This window comes from Equus caballus, chromosome 19 (genome assembly GCF_041296265.1).
Source record: "Equus caballus isolate H_3958 breed thoroughbred chromosome 19, TB-T2T, whole genome shotgun sequence".
Classification (NCBI taxonomy): domain Eukaryota; kingdom Metazoa; phylum Chordata; class Mammalia; order Perissodactyla; family Equidae; genus Equus; species Equus caballus.
The window spans coordinates 64,018,738-64,040,774 of NC_091702.1; the positions used below are offsets into that span (position 1 = coordinate 64,018,738).

The following is a 22,037-nucleotide window of genomic DNA, read 5'->3' on the forward strand; positions in this document are numbered from 1 at the left end:
GTGGAAATTAAACAACAATCCTGAACAACAAATGGGTCAAAGAAGAAATCAAAAGAGAAGTCAAAAAATATCTCAAAACAAGTGAAAATGGACACACAACATACTGAAACCTACTGCAAAACGAGTTCTGAGGGGGAAATTTATAGCAATAAATGCACAGACTAAGAAAACAGAAAGATTTCAAACAACCTACCTTTACACCTTAAGAAACTAGAAAAAGAAGAAGAAACTAAGCCCAAAGTTAGCAGGAGCAAAGAAATAACAGAGATCACAGTGGAAATAAATGACACAGAGACCAGAAAAACAATAGAAAAGATCAACAAAACTAAGAGCTGATTTTTTGAAAAGATAAACAAAACTGACAAACCTTTAGTTACACTAAGAAAAAAAGAAGACAAAATCAGAAATGAAAGAAGAACATTAAAACTGATACCACAGAAATACACAGGATCATAAAAGACACTATGAACAATTATATGCCAAAAATTGGATAACCTAGAAGAAACGGATACATTCCTAGCAACATACAACCTACCAAGACTGAATCAGCAAGAAAATCTGAACACATCAATAACTAGCAAGGAGATAAAATCAGTAATCAAAAACTTCCCAACAAAGAAAAGCCCAGGACCAGATGGCTTCACTGGTGAATTCCAGTAAAAATTTAAAGAAGAATTAATATCAAACATTCTCTAACTCTTCTAAAAAATTTAAGGGGAGAGAACACTCCCTAACTGATTTTATGAGGTTGGCATTACCCTGATACCAAAGCCAAATAAGAATACTACCAGAAAACTAAACTACAGGCCAATAGCCATGATGAATATACATGCAAAAATAAAAAATATTAGCAGGGGCCGGCCCCGTGGCCAAGTGGTTAAGTTCACGGGCTCCACTTCAGCAGCCCAGGGTTTTGCCGGTTCGGATCCTGAGCGCAGACATGGCACCGCTCACCAGGCCATGTTGAGGTTGCGTCCCACATGCCACAACCAGAAGGACCCACAACTAAAAAAATATACAACTATGTACTGAGGGAATCTGGAGAGAAAAAGCGAAAAAATATATATATATTAGCAAACCAAATACAATATATTAAAAACATTATATCCTATACACAAAACAATAAATGTGATACATCACATTAATAGAATGAAAAATAAAAATCATATCATCATCTCAATAGATGAAGAAAAAGCATTTGACAAACTACAACATCCTTTCATGATAAAATCCCTCAACAAATCGGGAATAGAAGAAACATAATAAAGGCCATACACAACAAACCCACAGCTAACACCATACTCAACAGGGAAAGACGGAAAGTTTTTATTCTGAGATCAGGAACAAGACAAGGGTGCCCACTCTCACCACTCTTTTCTTTTTTTTAAAGATTGGTACCTGAGCTAACAACTGTTGTTGGTCTTTTTTTTTTTTTTTTTTTTAATTCTTCTCCCCAAAGCCCCCCAGTACATAGCTGTAGATTCTACTTGTGAGTGCCTCTGGTCATGCTATGTGGGACACCGCCTCAGCATGGCCTGATGAGCGGTGCCATGTCCGCACCCAGGATCCGAACCAGCAAAACCCCGGGCCGCTGAAGTAAAGCGCATGAACTTAACCACTCAGCCGCAGGGCCAGCCCCCTCACCACTCTTATTAAACATAGTACTGGAAGTGTTAACCAGAGCAAATAGGCAAGACAAAGAAACAGACATCCAAATCAGAAAGGAAAAGGTAAAATTGCCATTATTTGTAGATGATATGATCTTACATATAGAAAATCCTGAAGACAATCAAAAAACTGTTGGAACTAACCAACAAATTCAATAAAGGTGCAGGATATAAAATCAATGTACAGAAACCAGTTGCATTTCTATACACTAATAACAAAACATCTGAAAAAGAAATAAAGAAAACTATCCCATTCACTTTAGCATCAAAAACAAAATAATTAGGAATAAATTTAACCAAGAAAGTGAAAGATCTGTATAATGAAAACTACAAGAATTTGATGAAAGAAATTGAAGATGACACAAACAAATGGAAAGATATCTCATATTCATGGATTGGAAGAATTAATATGTTAAAATATACTATCCAAAGCCATCTACAGATTCAATGCAATTCCTATCAAAAATCCGAGTGCATTTTTCACAGCAATAGAAAAATCAATCCTAAAATTTGTATGGAACCATAAAAGACTCTAAATAGCCAAAGCAATCCTGAAAAAGAAGAACAAAGCTGAAGGCATCACATTTCTGATTTCAAATTATACAAAGCTATAGTAATCAAAACAGTGTGGTACTGACATAAATACAGACACCAGACCAATGAAATAGAATCAAGAGCCCAGAAATAAAGCCCCACATATACAGTCAACTAATATTTGACAAGGGAGCCACAAATACTCAATGAGGAAAGCACCGTCTTTTCAGCAAATAGTGCTGGGAAAACTGGATAACCACAAGCAGACAAACAAAATTGGACCCATATCTTACACCACTCACAAAAATGAACTCAAAATGGATTAAAGACAAATGTAAGATCTGATATCATAAAATCCTAGAAGCAGCAGCTCCTTGACAGTGGTCTCAGGAATGATTTTTAGATATGACACTAAAAGCACAAGCAACAAAAGCAAAAATCAAGTGGGGCTACATCAAACTGAAAAGCTGCTGCACAGCAAAAGGAATGATCAACAAAATGAGAAAGCAACCTATGAAATAGGAGAAAATATTTGTAAACTATATATCAGATAAGGAGTTAATATCCAAAATATATTAAGAACACATACAACTCAACAACAACAAAAAACAAACAATCCAATTAAAAAACGGGCAGAGGAACTAAGCAGACATCCAAATGGCCAACAGGTACATGAAAAGATGCTCAACAATATTAGTCATCAGGGAAATGCAAATCAAAACCACAATGAGATAGCACCTCACGTGTGTCAGAATGCCTACCATCAAGAAGACAAGAGACAACAAATGTTCATGAGGATGGGGAGAAAAGGGAACACTCGCGCACTCTTGGTGGGAATGTAAACTATTTCAGTCACTATGGAAAAGAGTACGGAAGTTCCTCAAAAAATTAAAAATAGAGGGGCCAGCCCCGTGGCCGAGTGGTTAAGTTCGAGCGCTCTGCTTTGGCAGCCCAGGGTTTCACCAGTTCAGATCCTGAGCACGGACATGCCACCACTCATCAAGCCATGCTGAGGCGGCATCCCACATGTCACAACTAGAAGGACCCACAGCTAAACATACAACTATGTACTGGGGGACTTTGGGGAAAAAAAGGAAAAATAAAATCTTTTATAAAAAAAAAAATTAAAAATAGAACTACCATTGATCCAGCAGCCCCACTTGTGGGTATTTACCCAAAGGGAATGAAAAAAGCTATCGAAAAGATATCTGCACTCCCATGTTCACTGCAGCATCATTCACAATAGCCAAGACAGGGAAACGACCTAAGTGTTCACTGATGGATGAATGGATAAAGAAAATGTGGTATCACACACATGTGCACACGCACACACACAAACACACTGGAATATTATTCAGCCACAAGAAAGAAGAAAATTCTGCCATTTGCAAGAACATGGATGGACTTTGAGGGCATTATGCTAAGAAAGATGAGTCGGACAGAGAAAGGCAAATAATGTATGATACTACTTATATGTGGAATCTAAAAAAGCTGAACTGATAAAAACAGAGTAGGATGGTGGTTAACAGGGGCTGGGGGTGGGGGAAGTGGGGAGATCTTAACGGTACAAACTTGCAACTAGTAGACAAGTTCTGGAGATGTAATGCACGGTTCAGTGACTATAGTCAACAATACTCTATCATAAACTTAAAAGCTGCTAAGAGACAAGATCTTAATTGTTCCCACCACAAAAAAAGAAATAATAACTATGTAACATGATAGAGGTGCTAGCTAACACTACAGTGGTAATCATACTGTAATATATAAATGTATCAAATCAGCACATTGTACACCTTAAACTTATACAATGTTTTATGTCAATTATATTTCAATAAAAAAAAGAAAATTTTCCCTTACCTATTGGTTGTCTTTCAGGAAATATTCCAGCCTCCCTCTCCTTTTTAGTTGTTGTGAGGACATGACAAACCATTAAGGACCAAACCACGCACTATGTGCTCACATCATACCCCCTGTCATCCCTACCTTTTTCCTCTCGTCCTCTCCCATCACTCGTTCTTTGGGTAGCCACACCAACTATTCATGACTAGCTGATTGACCCATGCAGCCCAATCCAAGAATCACCAGACACTCCATGCTAAGCCACCTGAATTTTACTCACAAATGAAAAAGAACTCAAAAAGATCAATCTGCTTAATTTTCCTAAATGACAACTCTATTCCAGGCCAGTGACAGGGGTGACTTCAGGGACTGCCATCTTTTTAGATTCAGAGCCAAGGGGAAACACCAATGGTCACTCCTGGAGCCACTGCAAGCTGTGGACTGGAAGGAACATTATGGCTGCCTGTCCCATATCTGTTTCACTCCTTGCCTGCTGAAAAACACCACTGCTGTTTGCTGACCTGTCAGCTCAGGGGTGGGCCTGATTGATCAAGGGACAATCTCAAGTGACTGATTTAGGAATAGGCATGTGACCCAATTCTGGACTATGAAAAACCAGAAGAGGTTGCTGGAGGTTTCTGATGGATGCATGCAGCCAAACTCAGACACCACCAGTACTCTGGGAACAGCTACCTAAATTTTACTTGCAAATGAAAAAATGCAAATAATCTCTTAAGAGGGTTTCAAGGAAACAAACCATCTCTTAAACTGGACATGTACAAGGAAAGCAATCACCTGTTGCTATGGCAGCATCCTACAATCCAACCATGAAAGAGGACGCCACAGAAAAAAGCTCACACGCAAAGGACAGCATAACTGAGAAGTTTACAGAGAAATAGCCTGAACTATGTCCAACCCACCTCCTGACTTCTATTCAAAATGAATAATATCCTTTAATATTAAAGTCAGCTTGAACCAGGTTTCTTTACTTGCAGCCAAAAAGCCCTAATACACTGGTATTTTTATAATCTTAACTTATCAATGAATAAAGAAAAAACAAATAAATATAGGCCATGCTCAATGAGAGCTTTTCAGATAACAGACAATTCTCCCTATAACCTTTTGCTGAATATTGATACACACACCTCCTTCTTATATTATGTGATATTTCTAATTAAAATTGAGTCGTGCTCGCTCTTTAGAAAATGCTCAGATGCTCTAATCACAAGAAGAGTATAGTCAGGATCAGAAACAAGATAGAAAGGGGGTTAAGAGATGGAAGACTGCTGGGTTTCACAGCCTTTCTCACCCCAAGCTTCTTTATCAACCATCATCTCAGTAATAAACTGAACAGATTAACAGTCATGACAATATTCTCATCATAGACAAAATGACCTCTTTAGATCAGAGGCCCTACTAAAAGACCTATTTATTACTTTCAATATCAGAACCGTCTTAATCATTCATTACTGCCATCTCCCTTCTCCATTATCATTGTTTGTGTTTGTACACATAATTAGACCTGCTAGCTGACATTCAGTCCAAAAGTTTCCAAGAACTCAAGCACGACTATTAGGGGAATTTTCTAACATTCCTTCCCAATCATAGTAACATTAATGATGTGGGACTCTGGCCCAGCCTCTCAAGTCTCTCCTTGTCCCTTTTCCTACCCCCTCCCCTATCCCAGACCTACACCACTATCTTTTTTCTCTATTCTTATACCCGGGCTGTGGAATGTGATGAAACAAAAACACCACTGACAAAACCAATGCAGGTGAGTGCCACACATACGTATGGTCTTGAAATCTATTGCCCCTCTGTCATCTATCTGCCAACCCCATTCTTTCACGCCCCTACACACAAACCTCCTGGCTCCACCCTCCTTCCACTTGCTGCCTCCTCCACAGGCAAGCACTCCCTCAAAGTCCTGCCCTCCAGCAGCAAAGGCATCTCCACTGCCAACCACCACAACATTTCCTTCTGACATCAGAGGACTGAGCATGGCCCTCCTACATCAATGATAAAACGACGAGAGCATTCACGACGTACCGTGTCCCTCATCTTACACAAAGTCATATGTGCCATTTGTGCTCAAGACCCCTCCTCTCCCCATCCCCTTGGCCACTAACCCTTCTCCTCTCCAGTTTCCCTATTATCCCTTTCCCCTCAACTTCAAGCCCCTCAGACTTACACTTCCAGCAGAGATAGAGAAACAGTGAGATTTATCCTTCCACCTGAAACCTAACAAAAAAGGCCAAAATACATGAAACAGTGGTTTTCCAGACACTGGACATCAGAAAACAAAAGACAAAGATGCCTGAAAGACGGGAAATAAGGGAGGTGACCCTGTAACTGCCCTTTGCTTACAGCCCTGAGAGCATTTCCAGGCTGCAGCACAGGGAGGGGAAGCCAGGTGTAGCCCGGTGAACCACATAAGTTGAGGAGATGGAGCTGAGAGTCTTAAAAGACTGAGCTGATCAGAATGCACAGGACAGAGTAATGGGAGGAGAGAGCCACACAGACAGAGAACTCCAGAGATCCACAAAGGGTCCCTCTTGAGGACTGCAGAGTACTTAAGGCACGTGTGTGTAATGAAACTACTGGAGGCTGGGAAAGAACCATCTGAGAGCATGAAAGAGAACGGTAACCCGAGCTCCCACAGGGCTGGTATGTTTGGAGGACACAAACATTCAGTCTATAGCAAAATCCAATGAGCAACAAATACCATAATTAACTTGGACCTGTAAGCTGAGAAGCACGAGCCAACAAAATTAAAAGGGCAGCATCATTTTATATAGAAACTACTCCATACATTTTGAAGACAAATGAGTTCACGCAGGGGGTGCAGAGTTGGGGAGAGGGGAATACCAAGTACCTTCTTCGTGCCAGGCACTTGTGAGGGTTCCGTAAGTCTCCAAAACAGACTCATCATCAACTCCTCCCCTGAAATACTCCTCCTGCTTTTTGCCAGGAGTCAGCTAAACGGTTCCCTCCTTGAAAAGGCTTCTCTTCATCTCTAGAGCTACTCCAGAGCAGCCCGCTTTCCTTTCTTTATAGTGCTCTCCACAATTTCCAATTATCATTTATTATAATTATGATTATGATCACTTATTGCTGTTATTGTCTCCCATGCACATTCAGAACACGAGCTCCGTAAGTGAAGGCATCACGCCTGCTGTCTCCACCACTGTACCCTTGGTGACAAGCACAGGATACAAACACTGCAGGCTCTGAGACACTTACTGAATAAATGAAAACAACAACTGTGACCAGGATGAGTTTCCCGATGACCAGCATTTCCCAGGCTAGTTAGCCCCAAACCCTAAATGTGGTGCCCTTAGTTATGATGGGGTATGCTGAGTACTCACCTCTACCTGAGTGACGTTGATGACCAACACCAGCACCATCAACACTGCCAGCAGACAGCAGAAAAGCCGCAGTCTGAAGAAATTGATCCACATTGTCTGGCTGTGTCTTGACACCCATGGCCGACACCATGCTACCTCCACTCCTCAGAACTCCATGCCTTTGTTTCTCTGAGCTGCAGGTGAGCTTTCAGTTTAACATGCTTCTTTTCTCCTAGCGTCCTTAGAAGTTCTTTGTATAGAGGAGAGGCTGGGGTTGAGTGAAGAAGCACATTTTTCTTATCCTTCAAAGAGGGGAGATGAGAAAACAGATCACCAATTGCAACACCCTAGGGTGGGATGAGCGGAAAGACATCACATGTCCTCTTCCTTAACCTTACTGAAGGCCCAAAGTCATGAGGAGAAAGCAAAGAGCCAGGGCACAGTCACATCTATTCATATCCAGACAATTTACTCAAACTCAACCCAGGCTTCTGTGTAAACACACTGATATTTGACCAACTACCTATTTAGATCTTAACTTTTAGGAGAGCAAAGCATCTTCAAACTCAGAAATTGCAAAACTAAAGTAAGTGTTAAATCTCTACAGAGGTCTAAGTAAATAAAATCACTCCCCTTCCCTTACAGTTTAAGTTATATAACCTTACGAGAGTAATCACACATAAAGAGCATTAAGAGGAAACCTTGTGATTCTATGGGAGTTCTGGGATACTGTGCAGAACATCCTGACATCCTCTGGAAAAGAGAGTGCCATCCCTCTGTATGGGAGGAGACAGGAAACACCCTTAGGGTTTCCAGCTCCCCCACCACCTATGTGGTCTTGATGCTCCCTCAGCTGAGTAACAAGGCACAGGAGGAAAGACACCTGGCCTGAAGATGTAGGAGAGGAAAGCTAAGCTTGAGGCATTAGGAACAAGACACCCAAATCCTTCATCACACCTGCTAGGGGCAAGTTCTCCCGTAAGGAATTCACAATGCTCTCCCCAGGTGCTATTTTGATATAGCTAAGCAGAGAAAGTGCTGGTGCTTTGTTCCCAGCAAGGCCTTCCTTGGAGGACGGGGTGGAGAGGCAAAGGTGAAAGGGTGCAGAGGGTCTGAGAACACCTTGGCTGCACCAACACCCCCTGCAGCTGTGTCCTGGACCCGGGAAGTCCCCATTCCTGCACTCTTCTCTCCACTGTCTACTCCACTCCCACAACACAGGGACCACGCAACCCTACCTGCCCCCAGCTTCATAAGGAGACAAGGCTAACCTCTTCCACATGCTCTCCAGCCTTAGAATTCCCACAGCACTTAATATTTTCACTTCTCAGCTGATTTCTATATTTATATGTATTTGTCTCCCCTACTAGACTATACCAATTAGACTATATTTTTTTTAAAAAACCAGAAACCACATATCAGAGAAAAAGCAATTTAATGAGCACAATGTATCACAGTTTTTTGATTCCCTCACAATACTTAGCTCTTTACATGATACACATTGATTCAATAATCCACACAACAACAAAATAATCCTCACAACAAATAATTGTGGAGGCCTACTCTGTACCACACACTCTAAGTGCCAGAAATTCCCCTGGAAAAGCTTACACTCCTATTAGGCAAGAGGTAGTTCACCTCCTAAATTAAAGAGGAATAAATCCACCACTCCTGGCCACCCCAACAGGGATGCCAGGTAATGAGAAAGACTGCACTTAACCATTTCATGGTCCCCCAACACTGCCCCTCTCCAACACCCAGGCCCCCACCCACCCCAAAGGGCCTGTAAATTCTGCGAAGGAAATGGCTGTGAAATAGAGGCACTAACTCTGTCACCAGGGCCCAAGTGCTGCTCTGCAGAAACCTTTCTCAAGGAGTTGGCCGTAAGAATCAGAGGTTTCCCAGATGGCCAGAGAGGGAGAAGACCAAAGATGACACTCCACAGGAAGCCAGCTGCACCGTGGTAGGCGTGGTCTACATCCTGCGTGAACACCAGCAGCTGAGAGGACATGAGTGTGGTTCAGAGGCAGTCAGCAGCAGCAAAGCAGCAGTGGGCAGCAGCACCCAGAGCTAAAGGAACCACAGGGCTATAGGAAGCAATGGAAATATGCAAGTATGCAAATAAACAAGTCCCTCACGCCCAGGGACTTCTACTGAAAATCATTATAGAGGGTCCCCCCCGGAGCAGGCAGAGCACTGAGATCTGAGAGACCCATATGTACACTTCAATAGGTGCAGTCTAGGGTACATGAGACAGACCTCTCTTTGAAGAGACACAGACTAAAATGTTGACAGCTGTCACCTCCAGGCACATTTTGTTTTTCTCCTTCATCTTTATGTCCTAACTTTTCACCAGGAAACAGAAATCACAAAAATAAAGAATAAAGCTGGTTTCTAAAAGTAATAATTAAAGATGGGTCATAAAAAGAAACAAGGCAGTAAATCAGATATGAGAAAACAATTCAACGTAAAATGAAAGATTTCAAAGTGAAAGAACTCTGTAACAGATTTATGTTCTTTTCCTACAAATAGAAAACCTAGGCATTATATCAAGAAAGCTACTTGCAAAGAGAGCAGGAAAATATAATTCGTATCTCAAACTGCTTAGAAGTGAGTAACAAAAAACAGTGCTAGATGGGAATGACTCTAGAAAAAAAGTTTCCTAGGTCAACCAAAAAATAAAAATATATAACTGAACGTAATTTACCTTTTTTTGGAAATTTCCAGTTCCCAAGAAGAGATACTTATTAGACCTAAGAAATCAGAGTTTCACCTCACTTTCCTGCAGTGTAAAGGCCTGAACTCCAGGACTCGTGACAGCAGCCTTATTCTTTCCTTGCCACATCCGAAGCACATGTTGATGTTTTTTCGTTTTTATACCATTCATGCTGCAACAGAGATAAGCATATGATATACAAGTTAAAGATACTGAAGATGAAGTCAAAAAACAGAGTTCAAATCAAGAGTACAATTTTATAGCAAAGAGATGTATGTAGATTTCAGCAGAGCATAGTGGAGGAGTGGGGATAGGAACGTCTCCTTTCCTACTAATAGACACCAGCGACCAGGCCGGCCCAGTGGTGTAGTGGTTAAGTTCACGCACACCACTTCTGCAGCCTGGGGTTCAAGGGCTGGGGTCCCGGGCACAGACCTACACACACTCACCAAGCCATGCTGTGGCAGGTGTCCCACATACAAAACAGAGGAAGACTGGCACAGATGTTAGCTCAGGGACAATCTTCCTCAAGCAAAAAAACAAAAAAAACCCCAGTGACTAGCTATTTATATACATGAACTTAACATGGCAAATCACTCCCAGATCTGAGCCGAAGGTCAAAACTTTATATATATAGCAAACTATATAAATATAACTGAAAAAATAGAAACCAAAGATTAAAGCGCCATATATCTCTTTTTTCTTAAAGACTAGAATAATCACGTAGTTCAATGATCCATCCTACCACTACAGAACACTGGAGGTATCTAGACAGATCTAGAAGTGACACTTACTCTATGAGGAATCTAAACCTCAGCAGTCTTGTTTCTCTCTGAAGTGTCAATCCACCACTTACTCATGCTTCATATTTATGTTCAAAGGACAAGCAAAAAGTAAAACGCGTTGTCTGTTTTGCCAAATTTTGATTAAGACGACTTACCAGCCACCTAATTTCTTTACGGCCTGTGGCAATAACCCTAGACTGCCATTAGGCCCCATCTCACAAGAGAATCACAAAGTGATTGCTTCCGTCACTTGGAATTATAATTGTCAATAACATAAATTTAATACTTGAGTTTAGTACTAAAAAGAAAATGAGGCAGCAACCCCACCCTCTGGGGAGCTAATGTTCTTAGACAACCATTTCACAAAGACAATTTACTAGAGGACAAGCACACATGCAGTTTCTGGAACAGTCTCCATCCTAAGTACTCTGACCTACTATCCACATAAATGTAACTGTACTTTTCAGAACAAGTGTCTGGAATTTTAATTCAGAATACATGGACCCCTACATAAAAGACAGAAGCATAGATTTAAAGGAATATATCCAAACTGAAATGTTTGTATTTCAAACTTTCCAAAGAGCGGCTGTTTCTCACAGGGTGCTGAGTAAGACCTTGAAACTTAACAGGGCAGGGTACAGGGAAAGAACTGGAAACTCATCCAAGACCGTGACAATGATGGGTCAACCAAATAAGTAAGGTCAACCCTTGGACAAACATGAAGCAGGACAGAGGCCTGCAGGGCTTCTTTCCCCAGATTCCACTTCTCTTTCACGTACCCCCACTTCACATGCCCAAAGTGCTGACTCACCCAGGCCTTCCAAAAATTTTGAAAGGTAGTGGTGTCTAACCTTGTATGCACGTCAATATCATCCCAGGAGCTTTTAAACACCCCAATGCCTGGATTACACTCAACCAACCAAATCAGAATCTGAGAGCAGGGTCCAAGAAACAGCTTTTCTAAAAGGTCCCCAGATTATTACAATATACAGCCAAGTAGGAGGCCACTAGTAACAGGGTGGCCAGGGGGTGTTATCTGTATTAATTGGTCAGGGATGGCCTTTCCGATATGACGTTTGAATTGTAATTTACAATGTCCTCTCAGGACAATCCGATTCCAGGGCAATGAGGCCAGCCAAGGCCACTCGAGTGGTCTATCCCTTCATTCCTTTCTCAGTAACAAATAACAGCACAGTATCAGGCCCAGAGATTGTGAGGATAACAGACTCAGAGATAAGACACTAAACATCGTCAAAGGAAAGCAGAACCCAAACACCACGGAGGAATATTGCGCCGCCGCCTCCACTGCGTGGAGTCAAACGACTCATTACCCGGGTCTGGGAGTCCCGCCAGCTTCCAGCACACCCAGATGTTCCAAACGATAATTAACCACGGCGAGGAGGGGGGCGCCCACCATAGCAGTGGGATTCTTGATCTTTAGGAAACGTGGCAACAATCCCCCTATTTAGACTAAATAATGAAAGGCAAGGACATTTTTACAGACAGTTGCACACACGTTTTGTGTAAATCCTGCCTGAGAATCCCTGACCACCACCCTAGTGGCCTCTGATCAAGCAGAGATGGGCGACAGGCCAGGGCCTCCACATCACACCTCGTAAAGTCACCCTCGTTGCTCCCCGCCCGACCTGAATGTGGTGTCCCGAGCCGGCAGCTCAGTGAGGCCAGAACAGTGCACCGCCGGCCAGGGGGCAGCTGGCCCAGCGCAGCGCCCGGCCGGGGGCCCGGGGGGCCGGGGCAGGGGTCCTCACGACCCCCAGGGAGGGCTCGGCGCCGCCGCGGCTCCCCTGCCCACGCCGTAGCAGGTCCGGAGCCGGAGGATGGAGATGCGCGCCGGCCCGACCCTCCCTGCCATTCCCGCCGTCGCTCGGGCGGCCCGGTCCGAGGCTGCTGCAGCCGCGGGCTCCAGCTCTGCTCGCCGAGGCCCGGGCCTCCCCTGCCCGGCGCCAGCGCCCCGCTCCGGAACCCCGGCTGCAGAGCCTCCGCACCGCGCTGGGGACGCGGGGAGGGGGCGGCCCGCACGGGGACAGGGGCTTCCCAGACGAGAGGCGCGCCCCAGGAGCCGCGCAGGGGGGTGCACTCACCTCCAGAGGCCGCGGCCGCCGCGCGCTGCCCCGCGGCAGGACACCCGGACGCCCCTGTCCGTCGCCGCGGCGCCAGGCAGTCCGCCCCCTGCTTCCTGGCCCCGCTACGACTCCTCACCCCCGACCCCCGGCTACGATTGGTCGAGCTCCGGGAGGGGCGGGCCGACGACGCTGACTGACAGGTGCAGGCGCCGAGCCCTGAGGCTAGGACGCGGGGTTGGCGCGCCCGGCCCCAGCGTGCGAGGGGTCCCCCAGTTCTCGCCCTGTGGGCTGAGCTCTGGCTGCTCCCGGGACCCATCCCCTGTGGCCTTCGGACATCAGAGTTTCCCCAGGGAGCATCTGTTTCCAGGCTTTCGTCCTGTCAGCGAAAGTGAGCGGGCCGGGGCCGCCCCTCCGGGGGCCGCCTGTGCTCTCGGGCCGGAGTGGATGTCCCTCCCTGGACCCGAGAAACCCGAGTGCCCAGCGCGAGCTCGGACGGCAGGCCCTGGAATCGCTCCTAGCTTCAAATTGGTCCACTTAATCCATTCGCCCTTGAAACAGCCGGTTCCTTTTACTGCCCCTGTACATGACGTGGGTCTTCTGGCCAAAAAACGCCTGAATCCCTTTTTTCCCCAATTCTGGGTTATCCTATTTGGGACATTCTTCTAAGTGGTAAAAGCCCGTGACAGCTGCGTGAGCTTCAGGACCTGAGAGGCGTCCTCAGAAAACGGGCAGCAGCCCCCACCCCCCGCCCCCCCAGGCGGGCAGCGGGGCCCGGGCTGCCCTGTGCTTGGCGCTCGGCCGGTGGCGTCACGACTTTACCCCGCAAGACGCAGGCCCTGAAGGGAGGCCTGCCCCAGACTGCTATCTCAGGGCCGAGGGAGACTTGAGATAAATTACTGGTAACATTAATTATTTGTACATTTACTGACCACAATGGGCTCTCCGTGCTTACTCAGATGTTTTCATGGCAGGACGGCATGCATGGGTGACCAGACGAGTGAAGGCAACAAAGGAGGCTCCACCTAGGGCAGGCTCTCCTGGACTAACCATTTCATTTTGCTTCTTCCTTGAGGAACTTCAGCCTTCGGGGGCCTTTTGTAGTCATACAAGGCAGCTTCCATTGCCTCAGTGCCTGATGATGAACAGCCCCATAGGATAGATTTCTGTTCTGATTAAATCGCATCTCCCAGGAGGTGGACTTCCCTCCACCAACCTTTCCAAGTTTGGCTGTCTGGCGCGTGGCAAGTACTTAAACAGGACGTGTGGACTTCTAGCTTACGGTTTTCTTACAGCACAAAATTAGGGTTCTCTTGCCCCATGCGCATCAAAAAGCTAATTATTACAGCATCGGCTTTTGGAAAAGAAGTCAGCTTTATTGCTCGATGGATCTGCATGGAGACATATGCTCTCAGATCTGTCTCCTGGATCCAGGGCTTGGGGCACAGCTTATGGGACGAAGGGCAGGGCAGTCTGAAGTGTGGAGATAGACCATTGGAGATGAGGAGAAGTGAGGTAATGGGTGATCTGCACAAGCCTAGCAGCTTCACTCCTCTTCCTAGGGCACGTGTTCACAAGATGGCGGTGTTACCATGATGTGAGGGTGGAGTTTTTGGCTCCTTGATGTGAAAAAGTTCACTTATGGAGCCTTTCACAGGCCGAATTGATGGGTTAGTGGTCTCAACCAGCCTGAACTGGACAAGGGGGGTCTCAGTTCCTGAAAAACTACTCTTAATTACTCTGTTGATAAGATGGGGACAGTTGAGCTGGTGTTGGAGGGCCCACGGTTACAGTTTAGACCACATTACTGATCTTTATTAACCCACATTCATACAGGCACTCATATCCCTGAGGCATTTGAGTAATCTTACCTATATTTTACAGTCATTATAGCCACAAACAAGACTGGGTGGGACCAGAGAGGCCTATCCATCACTGCTAGATTCCACTGACATTGAATAAATAGACAGCCAGTTATTTCTCTAGCAAAAATGGGTTTACTTGGGATCAGCAAAGAATTGCAATTTTGAGTCTGCAACCGTGGCAAGCCACATGCAATCCCAAGCAGCAAGGGAAGGTCTCCCTTTTTATACTTTTTTAGAGGGGAAGAGAAAGTTGGGAGGGCTATCGTTATCAAAGAGTCCATTGCAGGAGACTGGGAGTTCCAGGTATAGTGGCTTTTCATTGGCCAAGTTTGTGTTTATTAATTTTTACATTTTCCCCTTTTGATCGAGGTCTTTCTCTGAAAGCATCGCTGATCAAGAGTCACGTTTTTCCAGTTTCATTGGCGTTTTGTCCCTAGATGCCAGGAAGGACCTTTCCTGGGTGTCGTGTCCCACATCAGAGGGAAAGTACACAGATTGGAAACCTATTGAGGTCACATTCAAGTAACAAGGAAGGGTAGGAGGGAGAATTCTCAGGCATTTCTCTTTTCTAAAGTCCATATGTTATCCAGATCATAGGCACTGGAGATCACCTGAAGCATTATGTTATCATCAAAGGTTTGGCAGACAAACTTCCAATAAGCCTGGTCTGGACATCTTGGGAGAGCTGTCTTATCAGATGTCTTCTGCTTCAATTCTGGGAAATCTTTACTTTTAAGTCACCAGATGACTGCAGGTCTTGTCAGGCTTTGGTGCTTTCCTTAGGGGTGTCATGTGAATCCAAGAGTCTATTCCCTAGAGTTTTGTGGCATATAACAAGCCACGTGCAAGCCCCCAGCAGCAAGGGGAGCAGAAACCCTTACACAGGGGAAGAGGAATTTGAGAGGGCTATTGTAAACAAGGAGTCCATTGGAGGAGACTGGGAGTTCTAAGTGTAGTGGCTTTTCATTGGCTGAGTTGTGACAGTCTCTCATTGGCCCAGATGTTGCTGGGCAAGAAGAGGAAGTCTCTTCTTCCTGTTGGGCTCTGCAGTTGTCATGGGGCATGAGAGCTCTTGCTTCTGGCCCACCCCTCCCCCCACCCCCGACTTCACTTTAAATGAGGTTTCTGTTTATTAATTTGCACAATTCTTAAAAGATTTCTGATTGCAAAGTCGCCACACTCCCAATGCAGAATACTACGGTACCAAGATATGTGCTTTGGATCCTAGCCTGACTGCCTGTGAACCACAGCATTGCTCTCACTAGCAGTGCCATCCAAGGCAAATTACTTAACTTCTCTGAGTGCGTTTCCTCAACTGTAAATTAGGGGCAACACTACCTGCACTTAGGAATAAATGAGATGACAAATGAAAAGTACCTAGCATAGCGTCCCAAATCTCTTCCTCCTGAATTTGCTATCTCCAGTTACAACACAGCATAAGGAATTTCTGGATGCTGCATTTATGATGACTTAACTTTGAGAGCTGGGAAATAAAAGACGAGAACATAACGTCTTAATGTTATGATATGAGACCAAAGGAACTAGTCATATTCTGACCTGTCTGCAAAAATGGCTTAGATGCTAATGTTACTAAATTTTATTTTTCTAAGCAAAACAAAGCATGGATGTTTTAAGGTTAAATAAGTAAAAGCAAATTAAGCCTATTTCTGATGTAGCTAACTTGGGGGATATTCACCAGCAAATCTGGCTCTGTCTCTGATGGCAGTAGCTTGGGGCACAAGCACTCCTGAGCCCATCTCAGTTCCTGATTCAGTTCCTTTGCTTCCTGCCTTTGAACAAGTGACTGAAATTTGGGCCCCAGGAACCATCAAATCATTGTTCAAAATAAGTGACTGTTGTCACATTAGGTACCAACCACCCTATTCCAAAAACACCCAAGACTGTGAGAGGATGCTGCCAAGGTTAGGAGACAAAAAGAAGAGGTATTTGGTACCTGTATTAGTCTGCTCAGGCTGCCATAATAAAATACCATAGACTGGGTGGTGTGAACAACAGAAATTTATTTTCTCACAGTTCTGGAGACTAGAAGTCCCAGATCAAGGTGCCAGCTGATTCAGTTCCTGGTGACAACTCTCTTTCTGGCTTGTGGATAAACACATTCTCACTGTCTTCTCACATGGCAGGGGGAGAATAAGAACTCTCTAGTGTCTCCTCCTCCTCTTATAAAGACACCAATCTCATCGGATTAGGGCCCCACCCTATGACCTCATTTAACCTCAATTACCTTTTGACTCTGTTGAGAAAGACACTGTTTTCCCAGACTCTGTTCGGAAAGAGTCTCATGTATGCAGTCTTCCATGCATGCAGCCTTAGCCTGGAACACCTCCTTACCAAGAGATACAAGAGTCCTCACAGCATGTGCTGGGCTTGTCATCTCGTGTAGGAATATCTTTATCTATTTCAGACTCAATGTGTATTTCTTTGTTCCGCTTAAGAGATCCCAGAGGACCCCCTTGCCCTTCCACCATGTGAGGACACAGCAAGAAGGTGGCCATCTATGAATCAGGCCATCTATCCCTCACCAGACAGTGAATCTGCTGGTGCCTTGATCTTGGACTTCCCAGTCTCCAGAACTGTGAGAAATAAATTTCTGTTATTTATAAGCCAGATTCATTTGCCATAGTCCACATTCCATCCTAAGAGCCCTTGACATCCTAGTTGAGATTTTGGGGTTAAAATTTACATATAGTAAAACTTCAGTCTCATGTACTGTTCTATGGGTTTTGATAAATACATAGAATCATGTATCTACCATAGTACCATACAGAATAATTTCGTCACCCTAAAAATTTCCACGTGCAGCCCCTTCCTCAACTCCCAGCAACCACTAATCTGTTTTCTCTCCCTATGGAAAAGATTAAAAATCTAAGAGTTGGCTCTTTGAAAAGATAAACAAAATTGACAAAGCTTTAGCTAGACTAACCAAGAAAAAAAGAGAGGACTCAAATAAACAAAATTATAAATGAAAGAGGAGATAGTACAACTAATGCCACACAAATACAAAGGATCATAGAGACTACTATGAACAATTATATGATGACAAATTAAATAACCTAGAAGAAATGGAGAAATTCCTAGAAACGTACAACCTACCAAGAGTGAATCAGGAAGAAATCTGAACAGACCAGTGAGTAAGAAGACTGAATCAGCATAATCAAAAACCTCCAACAAAGAAATGCCCAGGACCAGGTGGTTTCACTGAGAATTCTACCAAACAATTAAAGAATTAATGCCAATCCTTCTCAAACTCTTCCAAAAGACTTAAAAGGGAGATACACTCTCCAACTCAGTTTATGAGGCCAGCATTATGCTGATCCCAAAGTCAAATAAGGACACTACAAGAAAAGAAAACTACAAGCCAATATCCCTGATAAATATAGATGTAAATTTCCTGAACAAAATACTAGCAAGCCAAATTCAAAAGTACATTAAAAGGATCACACACCATATGAGGATGATTCAACATAAACAAATTAATAAATGTGATACATCACATTCATAGAATGAAAGATAAAAATCAGATGATCATCTCGATAGATGCAGAAAAAGCACTTGACAAAATTCAACATCCATTCATGATAAAAACTCTCAACAGATTGGGTATAGAAGGAACATATCTCAACACAATAAAGGCCATATATGACATGCCCACAGCCAACATCATAGTCAATGGTGAAAAGCTGAAAGCTTTTCCTCTAAGATCAGGAACAGGGGTGCCCACTCCCATCACTCGTATTCAACATAGTACTGGAAGTCCTAGCCAGAGCAAGCACCCAAATCGGAAAGAAGTAAACATTGCCTGTTTGCAAATGACATGATCTTACGTATAGAAAGTCCTAAAGACTCCACCAAAAACTGTTAAAACTAAATTGATGAATTCATTAAAGTTGCAGGACACAAAATCAGCATACAGAAATAATTTGCATTCCTATACATTAACAATAAACTATCTGAAAAAGAAATAAAGAATCCCCTTCACAATAGCATCAAAAACAATAAAACACTTAGGAATAAATTTAACCAGAGGTGAAAGATCTATACACTGAAAACTATAAGATACTGATGATAGAAACTGAGGAAGACACAAATACATGGAAAGATATCCCATGTTCGTGGATTGGAAAAATTAATATTGTGAAAACGTCTATAGAACCCAGAGCCATCTATAAATTCAATGCATCCCTATCAGGATTCCAATGGAGTTTTTTTACAGAAAAAGAAAAAAAAAATCCTAGAATTCATATGGAACCTGAATATGGAACCAAAAGACCCTGAATAGCCAAAGATGAGAAAGAAGAACAAAATGGGAGGCATTACAATTCCTGATTATAAATTACACTACAAAGCTGTAGTAATCAAAACAGTATGATGCTGGCATAAAAAAAACAGACACATAGACCAATGAAACAGAATCAAGAGCTCAGAAATAAACCCTTGCATATACAATCAACTAATATTTGACAAGAGAGCCAAGAATACTCAGTGGGGGAAGGAGAGTCTCTTCAATAAATGGTGTTGGGAAAATTGGATATTCACATGCCAAAGAATGAAATTGGAACTCTACATTACACTACTCGCAAAAATTAACTCAAAATGGATTAGAGACTTAAACATAAGACCTAATACCATAAAACTCATTGAAAGTTGCTAAGAGAACAGATCTTAAAAATTCTCAACGCACATACAGATAAAATTGTAACTATGTGAGCTGATGCTTATGTTAACTAACCTTTTTGTGGTAAACATTTTACAATATATACATCAAATCATCATGTTGTACACCTTAAACTTACAGTATGTCAACTATTTCTCAATAAAGCTAGAAAAAAATTTTAATAAAATTGAAAAAAGCAAAAAAACAAGTCATAGCAAATACATACAAGGAAATACTATTCAGCAATAAAAAGGAATGAACTATCAGGTGAATCTCTAAATAATTATGCTGAGTAAAAGAAACCAGATAAAACAGGAGGAGGAGTTATGAAGGAGATGAAAAATCTTTTGGGGATGATAAATATGTTCATCATCTTGTCTATGTGTCAAAATTTATCAAATTGTTCACTTTAAATATGTGCAGTTCACTGAATGTCAATTACATCTCAAAAAAGATTTTTTTGTTTTTTGAGGAAGATTAGCCCTCAGCTAACATTTGCCACCAATCCTCCTCTTTTTGCTGAGGAAGATTGGCCCTGAGCTAACATCTGTGCCTATCTTCCTCTATTTTGTATGTGGGACACCTGCCACAGCATGGCTTGATAAGTGGTGCATAGGTCCTCGCCCGGGATCTGAACCGGCGAACCTGGGCTGCCAAAGCAGAGCACGTGAATTTAACTGCTATGCCACTGGGCTGGCCCCTCTAACCAGTTTTTTGATTAACCAACTGTATTAGTCTGCTTGGGCTGCCATAACAAAACACCATTGATTGAGTGGTATTTTGTTTTTTAAATAACAGACATTTATTTTCTCATATTTCTGGAGGCTGGAAGTCTAAGATCAAGGTGCCGGCAGGATTGGTTTCTGGAGAGACCACTCTTTATGGCTTGCAGATGGCCACCTTTTCCCTGTGTCCTCAAATGGCCTTTCCTTTGGGTGTGCATGGAAAAAGACTCTTGAGGTCTCTCCCTCTTCTTATAGGGACACTAGTCCTGTTGGATTAGGGCCCCACCCTTATGACCTCATTTAACCTTAATTACCTCCTTAAAGTCCTTATCTCCAAATACAGGCACATTGGGGGTTAGGGCTTCAACACATGAATTTGGGGAGGGATATAATTCAGTCCAGAACACCAACCAACTACAGGTCCTAACTGTGTCAAATAAGAGGGCTTCTACTCTACTCACTCACTCCCTAACTTTCAGCACTCACTGTTTCAGCGGCATCTGACATGTCATCTGTGCTCTTTGAGGAATAACATCTGCTCTTCTCTACCCCCAGAATTCCAGTACCCTGGAAGTAATGAAAGCTACATCAGATAAAATGAAATTAGCATTCCTTTCGTTTCATATCCATTTTCCTAAGGCTAGAACTGTTTTATTGTAAATTCACTTATATAACAATACTCTGGACCTTCATCAGAATTCTATCTGCAATTTGTTGTGAATTTTAATTATCCACTAATTACAAGCATAATGAATAACAACCATTAATACTCATCACCATAATAAACAGATGAATCACTCCAACAAATGTACAAACTTTTTATTTAGAATTAGACTGAAATACAAATTAAATAAGTACAATATAAAATAGTAAGCCTTCAGAAAACAAACCATAACCACTTTAACCAATCCACTATTTTTACAACAAAATTAAAGACAAATCTAAAAATGGTCCAAAATCAAATCATTCTAACTCTTATGTTTAACATTAAAATTATTACAAAACACTCAAAGAAATTTAATTAGAAAATGAACAAACCCACGACAGAGTGATTCCTGCTATCCACTAAAATCAATTAAGGAATTAAAATTTAGTATTTCTACTCATTCACAAATAAAAAGCACCTCATTTAAAAAGACAATTATTTGTCTCTGTCCAAGGCTGTGAGGACTACTTGGTTTACTTGACTTTTAATTTTAATATGGCACAATAGGTTTGATCAGCGAAAACAATATCACTGAAAATGTTTAGCATGTTCCTTACAGACCCTCTCTGCTTTACTTCATGAAAGAGGGGGTCATATGTTTAAAAGTTAAAACATTACAATATAATAAATATCCCTTAATAAGGTACATGACAAAATAAAAATATACATTAAACAATGAAGTCTCTTTCTTTTCATTTATGAATGGGGAAATGATCGGACTCACTTTATATGCTCCCTTTTTACTATGTCTTAATTCTCCAGAAAAAAAAGATTTTATCTTTTATATTATTGTTATAAATCCAATTCTAAGAATCTGCACCAAAAAAAGTACCAAGGGAGATAATATAATTAAGCCCATCTTGTTTCTGAAAATACTTATAAAAAGAGGAACTAGACTTATCCTAAGTAGGTAACAGGAAAACACACTATTAAGGTGTTTGCATATTTAAAATAATCCAAAATGAAATAAAAATCCACACTCAAGAATGGCACCTATGTTATTCAAGAATAAAGTTATTTGCCTATGTGCAAACAAATGTGTGCTTAAATAACTATTTTCATAAACATGCATATTTTGAGGCCTTTTATAATTAAAC

General features: G+C 42.5%; 1 protein-coding gene across 9 annotated transcripts in view; it reads right to left on the reverse strand.

The window, feature by feature from the left end:
• NXPE3 (neurexophilin and PC-esterase domain family member 3) overlaps window positions 1-13,783 on the reverse strand; it is a 46,006-nt gene extending 32,223 nt beyond the window's left edge. For 2 of the 9 annotated variants that reach the window (XM_070243845.1, XM_070243842.1), the window contains exons 1-4: window positions 12,991-13,783; window positions 10,095-10,275; window positions 9,252-9,386; window positions 7,409-7,689 (exon numbers count right to left, since the gene is read on the reverse strand). In XM_070243845.1, the coding sequence (XP_070099946.1) occupies window positions 7,409-7,501 (93 nt within the window). In that variant the 5' untranslated portion in view covers window positions 7,502-7,689; window positions 9,252-9,386; window positions 10,095-10,275; window positions 12,991-13,783. Of the gene's footprint in view, window positions 1-7,408; window positions 7,690-9,215; window positions 9,475-10,094; window positions 10,276-12,990 lie in introns of all 9 variants that reach the window. The other 7 variants (XM_070243843.1, XM_023623838.2, XM_070243844.1 and 4 more) reach the window with 4 other exon arrangements.
• Between the last annotated feature and the right edge of the window lie 8,254 nt (window positions 13,784-22,037).